The sequence below is a fragment of the Terrapene carolina genome, unplaced genomic scaffold (genome assembly GCF_002925995.2).
Source record: "Terrapene carolina triunguis isolate 2854851 unplaced genomic scaffold, T_m_triunguis-2.0 Scaffold53, whole genome shotgun sequence".
In the NCBI taxonomy this organism is placed as follows: domain Eukaryota; kingdom Metazoa; phylum Chordata; order Testudines; family Emydidae; genus Terrapene; species Terrapene triunguis.
The window spans coordinates 13,787,443-13,800,681 of NW_020664404.1; the positions used below are offsets into that span (position 1 = coordinate 13,787,443).

The 13,239-nt window shown below is 49.3% G+C and overlaps 1 protein-coding gene across 1 annotated transcript; it reads left to right on the plus strand.

Moving 5' to 3' along the window:
• The first annotated feature begins 1,130 nt into the window (after window positions 1-1,130).
• Window positions 1,131-12,514, plus strand: LOC112108982 (indoleamine 2,3-dioxygenase 1-like). The gene is made up of 10 exons (XM_024203321.1): window positions 1,131-1,220; window positions 5,709-5,804; window positions 5,893-6,012; window positions 6,529-6,647; window positions 7,231-7,245; window positions 8,205-8,304; window positions 8,978-9,095; window positions 10,196-10,247; window positions 11,232-11,380; window positions 12,033-12,514. Exons 1-10 carry the CDS (start codon window positions 1,131-1,133, stop codon window positions 12,422-12,424), a joined length of 1,251 nt encoding a protein of 416 aa, XP_024059089.1. The 3' UTR covers window positions 12,425-12,514.
• The last annotated feature ends 725 nt before the right edge of the window (window positions 12,515-13,239 follow it).

The following is a 13,239-nucleotide window of genomic DNA, read 5'->3' on the forward strand; positions in this document are numbered from 1 at the left end:
AGTTGTTCCGTAATGTATAGCCCCCTGGAGAGAAAAACAAAACCGACTTTAACCCTGACCCAGGGCTGGTGCAACCTATTAGGCAACCTAGGCGGTCGCCTAGGGCACTAGCATTTGGGAGGGTGGCATTTTCTTTGGCGGCAACCGGATCTTCGGCCGCCCCAGTCGTCGTCGGCATTTAGGTGGAGGGAGCTGGGGCGGGGGGGGCGTGGGAAGGGCCGCCTGCAGCAAGTAAGGGCAGGGGGCGGCATGCAGGGGGAACTCCCCGCCCCAGCTCACCTCTGCTCCGTCTCCTCCCCTGAGCACGCCGCCCCGCTCTGCTTCTCCCCCTCCCAGGCTTGCGGCACCAAACAGCTGATTGGCGCCGCAAGCCTGGGAGGCGGGAGAAGTGGAGCAGCGACAGCATGCTCAGGGAGGAGGCGGAGCAGAGGTGAGCCGGGGTGGGGAGCTGCCGCACAGCTCCCCGGGCAGGGAAGCGGAGCCTCAGGGTGGAGGGGGGGAGGGAGAGCTGCCGCGGGGCTTGGGGAGGGGGCGGAGCAGAGGTGAGCTGGGGTGGGAAGCTGCCGCATGGCTCCCCGGGCGGGGGGGGGGCTATTATGGGGGGGGGCCCCAGGGGGGAGGGGGGGGGGGGGGGGGGCGCGGGGGGGGGGGGGGCGCGGGGGAGGGGGGGGGGGGGGGGCTGCCGCAGGGGGGTGGGGAGCTGACGCAGGGTGCAAGGTGGAAGTTTCGCCTAGGGCGCGAAACATCCTTGCACTGGCCCTGCCCTGCCCTAAGGAACAACTGCCGTGTGACCAGGACAATTTGCATCAAAAGACTATTACACACTACATTTGATAAGGGATCGATTCAGCTCTGTAACTTCCCAAACCTCATGAATAAAGAGAAGCATTAAGAGAAAGAAGAAGTGATACTATTTTCAGTTTGCTGATACACAACAGACAATAGAAAATAAGCCATCAGGTGATTTTGACTGGGGAACAAAAAAGTCCCCATACATTACAACCTATTTAAAACTCCAAAGAGTAGGTAAGTAAATGAAAAGACACGGCAGTTTCCACTCCTGATGTAGTGATAATTTCTCATTGCTCAGGGGCTGATGGGCAGGGAAACTAAGAAGCTACATCACAGGCATGGAACATGAAGACAAAAGTGAGAGTCTGCAGAACCTGGAGGAGTTTCATGTTTCAGAAGAATACGGCTTTGTTCTCCGAGACCCACTGGTAAGAGTTTTAGCATTACAGTAGCAAGTTAAAATTTTACGCAGCACATTTGCCTGGTCTGCTAAACCAATATACAGAAAATTAGAGCAAATAGAGCAGATATTATTTATATTGCAATATAAAATAATATCTGCTCTATTCTATATAGCAAAAATATAACACTGCTGCTTACTAATTAGCAATTATTGCAATTTTATATGCTAAGTGCTCATTAGTGTATGTGTAATACAATATTACTTAGTTATTTAATGCTATATGTCTTACACACACCATTCCTTAGCATATGTATATTTTAGTAATTCGTACGTATAACAAACAATTTTTGTAATAACAGACATTTAAGGCTTCAGAGTGACTTACAAACTCTCAGGCATGTAGAGTCACAGCGTGAAGCACTGGAAATAGCTCCAACATGGCTGAGAGCTCTTTTTGCTCAGAATATCTCCAGGTTGAATCAGCAATGGGTTTTGCTGTCTGCTACTGGCCAATTTTTAAGTTCTCAGAAATTAGATTCATGCCTGACCATAGCTACAAACTGTATACATGTCACTCCCAGAGTCCTAGACCATTGTGATAACAGAAGTAACAACACATTACCGCCCTTACTCTTCAGCTACTTTGCACAAAGCAGTTTCATTATTTGTATGAGAGAGACTGCATTGATGGTGGATTTCTTGGTCCAGCGGCCAAATCCGTGTGACAAATATCCCAAATGCACAGAGCCCCTCACCGCAGCACGCCCCCCTCATTCACCACCCACGTAACACCACAACTAGCACGTGCAGTAACCCCAAACATCACCCCGAAGCTGAAAATGTCTGAGAGTCAGTGTGAAGTGATGGAAACAGCCTCAAGCGTGGCTGAGAGCTCTTTTTCTTTAGAATGGCCCCAGGTTCCATCATTACTGGGATTCACCATCTGTTTTAAAGATTATCCAAAAAATGGTTGAGAACTTAAAAAAAAAAAAAAAAAAAATCTAAAACCACACCTGACTTTCACATTATACCTTAAACCAGTAGCTGAAAGCCCATCCTGTCATATGGGTGTCATTTGCCATAAGCTACACACTTGCAGTTGGTTTAAGAGACTCAGTGGATGAATTAAGTATTCTATGAAACTCTCAAATGATTTAGGCGCCTGCTACCCTGAACGTATAGTTTTCAAAATGCACCTTTGACTTCAATGGGACCTAAGTGCCCAACCATTTCATGCTTCTTGGTCCCTTCTGGCCTTACACTCTGTAAACTATTAGATCATCTCACCTGACCTTCTGTACATCCATTCTGTATAGGCCATTATTTTTTAGCCAGATAACCCTATATTTACCCAGAAACTTTAGTCAGACCACAGCATTTCAGCCCTCAGGAGACTAAACTGTGGACCTCAGGGAGAAACCAAGGTACCACCAGTGTCTGAGGGCCAGCAATGGCAGGGAATTGATTAGATATGCCCAGATAATTGGAGGAAGTGATCTGCACAGCTACACATGGTCAGAGACCTTGGAAAGCACAAAACTCTGCCATCTGACCTGGGAAAAAATTCCTTCCTGAGCCCCAAATCGCAAGGGGGGGGGGGGGGGAAGAGAATCCGTGGTTAGACCCTGAGCATCTGAGCACGACCCATCAGCCCCTATCTGGAAAGAATTCTCTGTACCACTTCAGACCACCCATCCCCCTTCTACAGCTAATCTCATGTGCTCTTTTTCCCCCCTCCTTTCTGTGAAGCATCAATCTGGCCAACTGGGGTGGGTGGGTGTTCCCGCCTGACCCCTGCAGGGAACCAGCTGAACCCTGAAACATAAGCCAGTGATTATAATCAAATCTCAATGCAGAGCTCTAAGTGTTATGAACCCATTGATAGCAATGCAGGCAATCCTGTTCTCCCCATGGCCAATGAGGAAAGGAGATGTATGAAACCCCCAGTTCATTCACAGATTCCAAGGCCAGAATGGACCAGCCTGACCCCCTGCATACAGATGCTTTATTCCAGCTGCTGGGAGAAATTCTATGGCCGATCTTTTAAAAAGATAGATAAATTCAACCTTGAAGTAAGATGTAATTTCCTGGCTGTGAGGATGATTAAATAATGAAAGATCTTAGCAGGGGACAGGGTGGAATCACCAGCACTGGAAGTTAATTTTATTTTAAATAACTTCATCTACTTCCTGCCACTAAATCTTGTTCTGCCTTTGTCAGAGAGGTTGAAAAGCCCCTGCTATCACACTGGCGATCCCTGTGTATAGATAATTGATTACCTTCTCTTTGATAAACTAAAAGCGAGAGAGGACTTGAGCTCCTTAAGCCTCATTGCAAGGCTGGTTTTCCAGCCCCAAAGTAAAGCAGATTGACGTGATACTCTACAAATATGTTCACATGGTCATAACAGGCCAGATTCTGATTTCACTCCAGAGAAAGTAGTTACAGTGTAAAATCAGAAGGAGGCCCAACATCTTGCACAAAATTAGATCTGGCCTTGGAATCTAGCAACGGACAAGGGGAGATTACATACAATCTAGATAAGGGAATTTAAAAACAAATTTGTGTACATTGACATGATAAAAATTAAGTATTAAATAATCCGTTCTATCAAGAGAAATGACTTACATGGACTGAAATTTTTGACTTAAAATACCCAGAGTAAATACATGTTGTACCTCAGAGCATCCCTAGATACTTACTGTGATTATACAGTGAAGTTTCTACAGGATCAAAATGTCCAGCAAGCAGAGCAGAAACTTTGATGTCGCTTGCTCATGAGCTTTCCATCTATTACTGACACTTAAGTATCATTTCATCCTGGGCTATACGAGAAATATAATCAACCTGTTTTATTTTCCGATGCAATACCATCTTTGTTCTCTCTGCACTTCCTTTTTATTTGTGCCTGTATCATTTTCAAACCACTGTAAAAAGGGTTTTCATCATGTCAGTGACGGGGAAAAAAGTCACCAAACTATTTCTCCTAAAATTATATATTTGAGCATGAATAGGTCAAAAATTCAGGAGAAATAGTGCCTTGCTGTAGTATGACATCAGGCCACATTTTGGGCTCCACAAACATACAGTGAGAGACCAATAAATAGGAAGAAGCGCATTTAAGCCTCAGATCTACGTGTACAGCATGCTAAAAAGCACCATCAGGCCATGGTGGTTTTAAAATGGGAGTTTCCCCATCAGTAAGTGAATAAAACCAAAACGTTCTGTCTCGCATGATGCTTACGTAGTGTCTGAGTGATTCCAAATTAGATGCATCTGTCAAGCCTGATTGGTTATTCTGTCTGTTCTCATTACACTGGCCAAACCACATTGCCCATGCTCAGGGAGCACGGGTTGGACAAGTGAATGTGTTGTCTCACACTCAGTTAAATGGAATTTTGATTTGTAAAAACAAAACCAAGAACAATTTCTTCACAACTGTGTGTGTTTTACTTTGAATGACAGAATATTCTGCCTCTGCAGCCTCTTCCCCCTTTCCGCTAATGATGAATAACTAACTAACTATTTCAAGGCACGCTATTATTCCCTGCTATGCCCACTGTATGCTCGCTGGGCTCCAAGGTGATACGCTGGAGCTAGGATTAGTGGCCAGACATGAAGAATATGCCTACACTGCAATTAAAAACCCACAGCTGGCCCATGCCCGCTGACTCAGGCTTGGCCTAAGAGGCTGTTTAATGCAGTGTAGGCGGTTAGGCTCAGGCTAGAGCCCTGGCTCTAGGATCCTGCGAAGTGGGAGGATACCAGACCTTGGGCTAAGCCCGAACATCTCTACTGCAATTCAACAACCCCTTAGACACGCGGGGCTGGCCCTTGCCAGCTGTCTTGGGCTAGGGCTAATTGCAGCATAGACATACCCTCAGTCTTTAACATAGCTGAGTTTTGCTGTAGCAAAGACAGAAGCAGGAAGAACTAGCAGCCCATCCAGGCCCTAGGCCTCATGAGGGTCTTTTCTGTTGTTCTTCCCTTGGCAAGAGAATGAGCGGCACTCCCAGATTTTGTGACCAAGTCTGTTCAGACCGCAGTTCCCACTGAGATGCTGGGCAGGGAGAATTGGGAATGGGGTGGGACCAAGAGGGAAGCGATCGCTATTTCCAGCTCTCCCCTAGATTCAGGTTCTCTTGGTTAGGACGTCCCGAGAGGAACGTTCTGATCTCCGAAGGGCTGGAATTTCCAGAGGGCTCCTGGCCACAGCCAAGTGCTCAGCCCCCACAACTGGGGCCAGATTTACAGCAGTGCTCTGAGCCCAACGCGTATCCAGGACACCGAGCTCTTTTGAAAACCTGGCCTTCAACGGCCTGCAGCTGAACTCGTAAGTCTCCCGCTGGAGTTGCGGGGGAGAGTCAGTGGGAGTTCTGTGCTAATATGGGAAGGCCGGTGAGCGGGCAGGCGGGATTCTGCTCGGTTCAGACCCAGAAGGAAGCTGGGTCGCAGCAGGGAAAACATTCCATCGTTAAAAGCAACACCCTCATTTAGGATTTCTTTCATACAGACAGAACTGCCAGATTATTACGCTCCCTGGATGAATGTCGCAGCCAACCTGCCCCACCTGATAGAGGGACATCAGCTCCGCCGGGAAGTAGCAAAGGTTAGCTAACCAGTGCTGCACGCAGCAGGTTATCAGTCGATAACTAACTCTTCCCCGGGGCTGCGCTAATGCCTTTTTCCCCTCGCAGATGCCACTGCTCAGCACACAGTACCTGCGAGGACACAGGCAGCTACGCCTGGCTCGCCTGGCTCTCGGCTTCATCACAATGGGATACGTATGGCAAGGAGGCGGCAGACAGACAGTGAAGGTCAGCACCTTTGTTACCCTCTGCTGTCCTACATCCTGATCTTCCGGCATCAACGATGCCAACACCCAGTGACTGGCTTGGCTCCCATTTCACTAGGGCAGGTCAGAGACTGAGGAGCAAGTACTGGGGAACGTTACTAGCCCACCTACCTGTACAGCATGCAGTGCTCAGTAACATGACCACTCTCTTCCCCTGTGCTGCATGAAGAGCAAGCACCAGGAAGCCCAGCTAACCACCCACCCTCTGTCCCCGAAGAGGCAAACTGCGGCAAAAAGCATGATCTCTGAGCCTGGGTGCCACCCTCTTGAACTGGTGTGTCGACGTAAGGCGGTGGATGAAAGGCAGGAACTGACAGTGCCCTGGGGTCACAGTGCCCCGCTCGGCACTGATCTGCAAAACTGCCTTTGTTAGAAGCAGAGTGTCCATCCCAACAGGGTGAATCTCCCCAGGTTCTCCTGTTTCGTTGCCCAGCACAGTAGCCATCTGCTGTTACTGTAACACTCTTGTCTAACCTAGATCCTTCCCAGAGCGCTCGCGGTGCCTTACTGCACGATCTCGGAGCTTCTCGACCTGCCGCCCATCCTCGTCTATGCAGACTGCGTTTTGGCAAACTGGAAGAAGAGAGACCCCTGTGGGTATGTAGAGCTCCGGGACCACCTCTGTCAGACGCCACAGCGCTTTGTATACAGTAGCGACACCACCACCCTGCGCCTGTTGGAGGTGTAGGCAGGCAGCTCTCACCTGTAGGTCATGCCCAGATCAGGTCACCTGAATGCATATAAACGTATTACAGTGAACCCAGTCAGTGCAATCATACAGGTGCTATCCAGACGCTTTCACCTGCTGGTGCCACATTAACTGATCCAGGCATCCTCCTGTCTGGTACAAGCCTCCTCATAGGACATTTCAGCTACCGACTGCTTCGAGACTTGGGGTCACACAGCTCTGGCAGTGGCAGGGTGAGACACTAGGGGCTGCTCTCTTCAAACAGCTGAACCCAGATAGAAGGTAAATTCCCGCCCTGAGCCCTCCATCCGTGACTGGGTGCTGGACACCCCACGGTCTATGCAGCCCCAGTTAGGGTTCCCTGGAAACCCATGTCATGGCCACTCAACAGCGCTGGGTTGTCCTCACTTAAACAGCTTTAAAATCTTTCCTCTTCCTCACGGCTTTCTTTTTTCTTCCTCAATTGCGGCTCCGTCCCGGCTGTGCCTGGAGACCCCTGAACGCAGAGTAAGTAGATCTGGTTTGTCTTGGTGAATGACAGGACTGTAGAGCGCTGTGCCAGAGTGACCCCAGGGGCGCAATTCCCAGCTCAAGGAGACATGCCGAGCACGCTCAAAGTAGCGTGTAGCCGCAGCGGGTGGGAGGGGCTAGCCACCCCGAGTACATGCCTAACATCTTGGGCAGGTGCATACTCAGGTGCAGCCCCCCCCCCCCCCCCCACGGCTACATTCAGTTTTTAGCGTGCTAATGCCCATCAAGCTAGGGCAGGTATGTCTCCACGCACTGGAATCACGCCTCCAGCTGGAGGTGCAGGCACACACCGACAGGCATGGGGAGAGAAAGGAAAGGCAAGGCGGCTTGGTCTTACGGCTACGGCAGCATCCCCAACTCAACCTGCACAGACTAACAAGTGCACCACCGACCCCAAACGGGGGGGGGGGGGGGGTCTTCTTCACCGCTGTGTTACAGCTTCTCCATCATAAAACTGGGATAAAACTACTTTTGGTGGGGAAAGAGGGAGGCAGGGATTGATTAGTTTATGCTCCTGGAGTGACTTGTATGAAAGAGTACCAGCACAGTATACACAGATATGGGAAAGGAACAAACCATTCAATTCTGCAGGGTAGTTTAGAGAGCACATGCAAACATGTGCACGCAGCACCTTACACAACTGATTTCACAGCCGTTTCTATACGTCAGCCTCAATGGGTGTTCTGGGACCTAATTCAGGTTTTCAAAAGGTTTTGCTTTTCTACATGCATTTTCATCTGAAGAGCTGGCAGTCTAGCTGCACACAAAAGCCACTGCATGTTTTCCTTTGGGTTCCACACTAGCTTCTGGTTAATGATATTTTTACACTGCACAGTTCTCCTTGGTTACAGTTTCTCAGCATCAGCTACAAATTGCTATTTCTTTGAGGTCATTTTACTGACCTAGCCCTGAGGAATGCATCTTTCTTCCCTTAGGAATCTCGACATCCTGTTTTCATTCCCTGGAGGGGACAGCAACAAAGGTTTCTTCCTAGTCTCTCTTCTTGTTGAAGCAGCAGCTGCAGCTGGAATCAAGGTACCGAGTCCTAATGAAATAGCAAGGGGGCTCGCTCGCAGCTGGACTAAGTGCTGCTTCCAAACTCCATTAAGTTTACCTCACAGGAACGTAGCGTTCTTCCCAGTAGATTCTATGGCAGTTTAAAGTGATCAAACGCACCTAGGACATGGTGACCAAGTACAAGTGCAGGTTTTTCCACCATCCATGTAAACCCTTGTGCTGTAGAAATCGATCACTTTGAATTCTTCACCCAGCAGAGGCTGAGATCGGTTTTTTGCTTATTTGCCCGCAGATGGGAGACCCGCATCATAAACAAGAGCAAATGGGTCCCAAGCCTCAGTCTGCTGTTAGCTCTGTTCTTTTCCACCCTTCCCTGCTGTTGCTGACTACTGGAGTCACCTCAGCATCTCTCTGCAGGTTCTAGCTGCAGAGCTGTGGAGAAGGGGTTTGGACACCATCCCTTTAAGAGGGTGGCATCTTTATGACCCCACTGTAAGTGAATCCCTGCTAAGGAGGCACCGGGGATGGAAGCCCAGTTTCATTCCCCACCAATCCCCATGATGGCTCCTGCTGGAGAACCCGACAGTATCACAACTGGGAGTGACCTGGGAGACTCTGCAGTCTCTTTCCTCAGAAAGTCTGACCGTTGTGTTCTGGATACCAAGAGTGTTTTTCCTCTGTTCCCTCTAAGGCAATCCCCATTATTGTCAATGCCATATTGCACCATGGCCTTTGCTCCTTGGAAACAGCACTGCAGGATGTGGCCTTGTCTATATGCAAGATGCGTGAAGCTTTCAAACTGATTCACGGTAAGTGCTTAGACTTGATAGCTGCGCTTGCGAATTCTGACCAAAAATCCCACAACAAAATTTACATTCATGCAACAATCAATCCCTATTTTATTACTTCCAGGTAGAGACACCCTCCCCCCCCAAACAGCTTGTAGTTAGCTCCCCGAGTCTGTTGCAGAGTCTCCTTTGTGGTCAGATAGGCAATTAGAACGAGTGTGTAATGGTTCCCAGGGATGTATTGAGTTTGATGCTGATTGAGGAAGCTCCTGCATCCTTCCCACATGTCCAAAACTGGGCATCCGCAGAAGTTATTTCAGCCAAAGAACTAATTTCCTGTCCCTAAAGACATCCCATGGTCAGTGCTCTGCTGAAATGAGATGCACTTTATTCTAAGCTTGTCTCACCAAATACACGTTTTAGCATGTATGCCAGTCAGCATGCCCGTGAGAGGGATCGCAGAGACAAACAGACAGCAGCACTGTTACACACTGAAATGAGCAGGAGACTGAAGTTCAGAACTGAATCCACATCACGAGTTACCATCTCTGGTGCTAAAGCCATAGCACGATGCCGGGTCTGGGAACTGTTACGTAAACCACTTTGGCTCACTAAATGAAGCGAACTGCAAGTACCACTAACTGCAAATAGCATTACTTCACTCAAGTTGCCCAAGTATTTGTGGGCAAGGGATGTCTGCAAACCACTGCCTGTGCATGGCTGGGGCAGAGCCCTGCCTGGCACCACAAAGCAATGCGCCAATCCTCTGTGCCAGCAGCAGAACCAGTTCCCAGTGGGCCGCCACAAATTGTACTTTATCCTGCAGAGAGGCCAAGCAAGCAAGGGGCTCCCCTGAATGTGATCACCCCAGTTTGTGCAGTGCTGGGTTCAGGAGTAGGCTGATGTGACATTTTAGAAATGTATCCATTAAACAGATTAAATACTTTAAAGCAATCAGGAAGGGGCATGGAATCTCTCCAAGCCAAATAATATGTGACATAACACTCACATTGCTGGCAAAGGGCGATATCTGAAAAGCCAGGCTCTAAGGGTTAGTTTCACAAGTTGCTTATGGCTCCAATGCACTCATTAACCCGAATGAATGTTCCGTGTCTCCACAGAGTGTGTAAATCCAGGAGTGTTTTTCAGATCCCTTCGCATCTACCTCTCAGGGTATGTACCTTCTCTGGGTCACTCTCTCTTATTAGGAACAAAAGGAGTCACTAGACTGCATCAGACCAATACCCTGCCTCTCACAGGGACCGGCACCGGATGGTGTAAGAAACAGCAATTACAGTATAACCTGCCTACTACGGAAAAAATTCTTCCAGCCCGCTCAGTTAGGGGTTGATCCTGCCCCAAAGCAGGAGGTGTGTAATTTCCAATTAGGTATAAGGAAGGAGAATGTACCCACTTAAAATGGAAAAAAAAAAAAAATCATCATCATCAAGCAATATCATCTATAACATTTGCTCCATCATTTTATAAATGCACACGGAGTTCTCACCTCCCAGCAGGAGCGGGTATTTAGCCTTCTGCTTCCCCTTCCTGACACCAGCTCCGTTCCCTTCCCCCTTTTCTTGTCTATGTCTCGCCCTCTCTGGCAGGCGGTGGCCACTTTACAAAAACCTGGACTAGTGAGCCGAAATGTAGGGTGACCAGATGTGCCAATAGTAGGGGCTTTGTTTTCTATAGGACCCTATTTCCCCCCCCCCCCCCACGGATTTTTCACACTTGCTATCTGGTCACCCTACCGTGATGTTACCGGAGAAACTTTGCCCATCACATGTTGGATAAAGAACTAAGTTCCCAGCCCAGTCCAACAGGCACTGCCTGGAAGCCTGCATCACAGTCCTGAGTTCCCCTTCCTGCAGGTAGCACAGCGCTTCCACGATGGGGATAACTAGGGGGTGGGTTAGGCCTCGGTGGTGCTAAGGTCACTCCGAGTTAACAGAACACAGATCTTGCATTGGGCTGCGTTACGGCAGAACCACTGTTTCCAGGGACAACTGTCTGGTGAGAAGTTGCCTGTGCTGCAAGTCACTAATGTCTATCACCATGGCGGGTCAAGCCACACGGAAACCCCAACAGGCAGTTAGCACATTCAGTATGGGAAAGGCCATGCAATTGCTTCTTGCTTCATGTTTTTGGAACCAGCTGGAAGGACAATTTCCTGATGCCGGAGGGGCTGGTGTACGAGGGGGTGTGGGACAGCCCCAAGCAGTTTTTCGGCGGCAGTGCGGCACAGAGCTCGACATTACAGTGCTTTGACGTACTGCTAGGAATCCAGCACAGCGCAGCCCAGGGTAAGTGGAAATAGCTGCGGTTGGAAGCTGCAGTTATTGTGGGACTAATACACGAGCCTTTCACCAAGAGCTTCTGGTTCTGGTGCACCAGCCACTAGAATATTGTTCAGCGGGTTAGTCCAGAAGACTCCTGCCAGACACGTGTGGGCAAGAGACAGGGTCTCCCCAGAAAGGGATTTCCCCTCAGAACAGAACAAAAAACAAAACAAACCTCCCGTGGGCCAGAGTCAGAACAAACAGTGGGGCCACTAGCCTCAGCTTAGCAACAGGTTATTAGAAACCGTGTGTGCACACTCCCCGCTTGCCAGCTGCCTGGCCCACATCACTCAGTAGAGAAGCAATGGGCTCGGATAGTTTTCAAGAGGGAATCAATACTTCAGCAATAGTGCAGTCACTTCCCGGGGTAAGAGTTTAGAGCAGGGCACTGGAGTTGGGAGAATCAGTCACCGAGGGGGGCCAAATGATTTACATTCGTTTTTGTAACTCACTCACTCACTCAGAGGAGTGATATTTGTCACAGCGTGGAGCAGAGCAGGGCTGAGCTGGGTAACCACCACCACCGTTTTGGCCCAGCACCTTTTCTTTAGTGGGGGTCAGTGCCGAGCTCTCTCACTGCATTTCCCAAACTAATGCTCTTGCCTTGCTGTTGCAGGGTTCTCAGCAGAGTACCTCGGTTGCATGAGAGATTACATGCCCGCGGCTCACAGGGCCTTCATTCAGACCCTAGCTTCTGGCCCCTCCCTCCGGCAGTTTGTCCTGGCAACAGGAGACGCAGGCCTGCATGCAGCTTTCAACAAGTGCGTGTCGGCGCTGGCGGACCTACGGAGCTATCACATACAGATCGCCACCAAGTACATCACCATCCCGGCCGGGAGGTGCCGAGCGGAGCAGCAGCAGCTCGGGGGCTGTGTCCACAAGGGCACGTCGGTGCTCTCAGAAAGGGGAACCGGCGGGACAGGGTTTATGCGCTTTCTCAAAGCCATCAGAGACACCACCCGAAAGGCACAGCTCACGGAGCAGGAGGCAACGGTGCCAACACACTGACTAGCCCACGGTGACGGCACATTCGGATGGGCTCCTCCATGCCCTGCCCGTCTCCTGTTGCTGTCAGCCCTGGGTTAGCCATGACCCTGAGATGGGATGGGACAGCCCGGGAATGGGGAAGGATTGGGCCTTCTCCTCCACAGTCCAGGAGAGCAGGAAGGCAGCACCCAGCCTGATCTGTGGACCATTGCAAGTGGGTGCATCCACTGAAATCACAAGGACTGGCTGGGGTCCCTGGCCCATTGAATGGTGCCTGTGCACACTTTGCAGCATGGGCAAGGACAACCCAGCCATTACGGCCAGCAAATCCATTGCTTTCTAGATTGTATTTATATCTATGGTGTAAAGAGCCATGCACACTGTCATAAATATAAAGGGAAGGGTAACAACGTTTATGTGTGCAGTAACATCAAATCCCTCCTGGCCAGAGGTACAGAATCACTTACCTGTATGGGGTTAATCAGTTCAATTAACCTAGTTGGCACCTGACCAGAAGGACCAATGGGGAAAGAAGATACTTTCAAATCAGGGGCTGGGTGGGTTGTTTGTGCTCTTTTTGTTTGTTCCGTATGTGTGTGTGTGCGCGCAGGTAACCCAGCTCCTGTTGAAATGATATCTAAAATTACAGAAATTTTCTTGCTATTACTTACAATGTGTTAGCACAGGGAAAATTCACAAGCTAAAACAAAAGATAATTTAAGAGGGAGGTTTATTCCTGTTTTTGTAACTTTGAAGTTGAGCCTAGGAGGGGAATCCTCGGTGTTTTAAATCTTTTTATTACCCTGTAAAATTACCTTCCATCCTGATTTACTTTT

Bases quoted from the DNA above. Each gene is read 5' to 3' on its own strand.
- LOC112108982 (XM_024203321.1), top strand. From the start codon at position 1,131: ATGGAACATGAAGACAAAAGTGAGAGTCTGCAGAACCTGGAGGAGTTT. The intron at 5,805-5,892 runs GTTAGCTAACCA...TTCCCCTCGCAG, and splicing joins TCCGCCGGGAAGTAGCAAAG to ATGCCACTGCTCAGCACACA. The intron at 9,096-10,195 runs GTAAGTGCTTAG...GTGTCTCCACAG, and splicing joins AGCTTTCAAACTGATTCACG to AGTGTGTAAATCCAGGAGTG.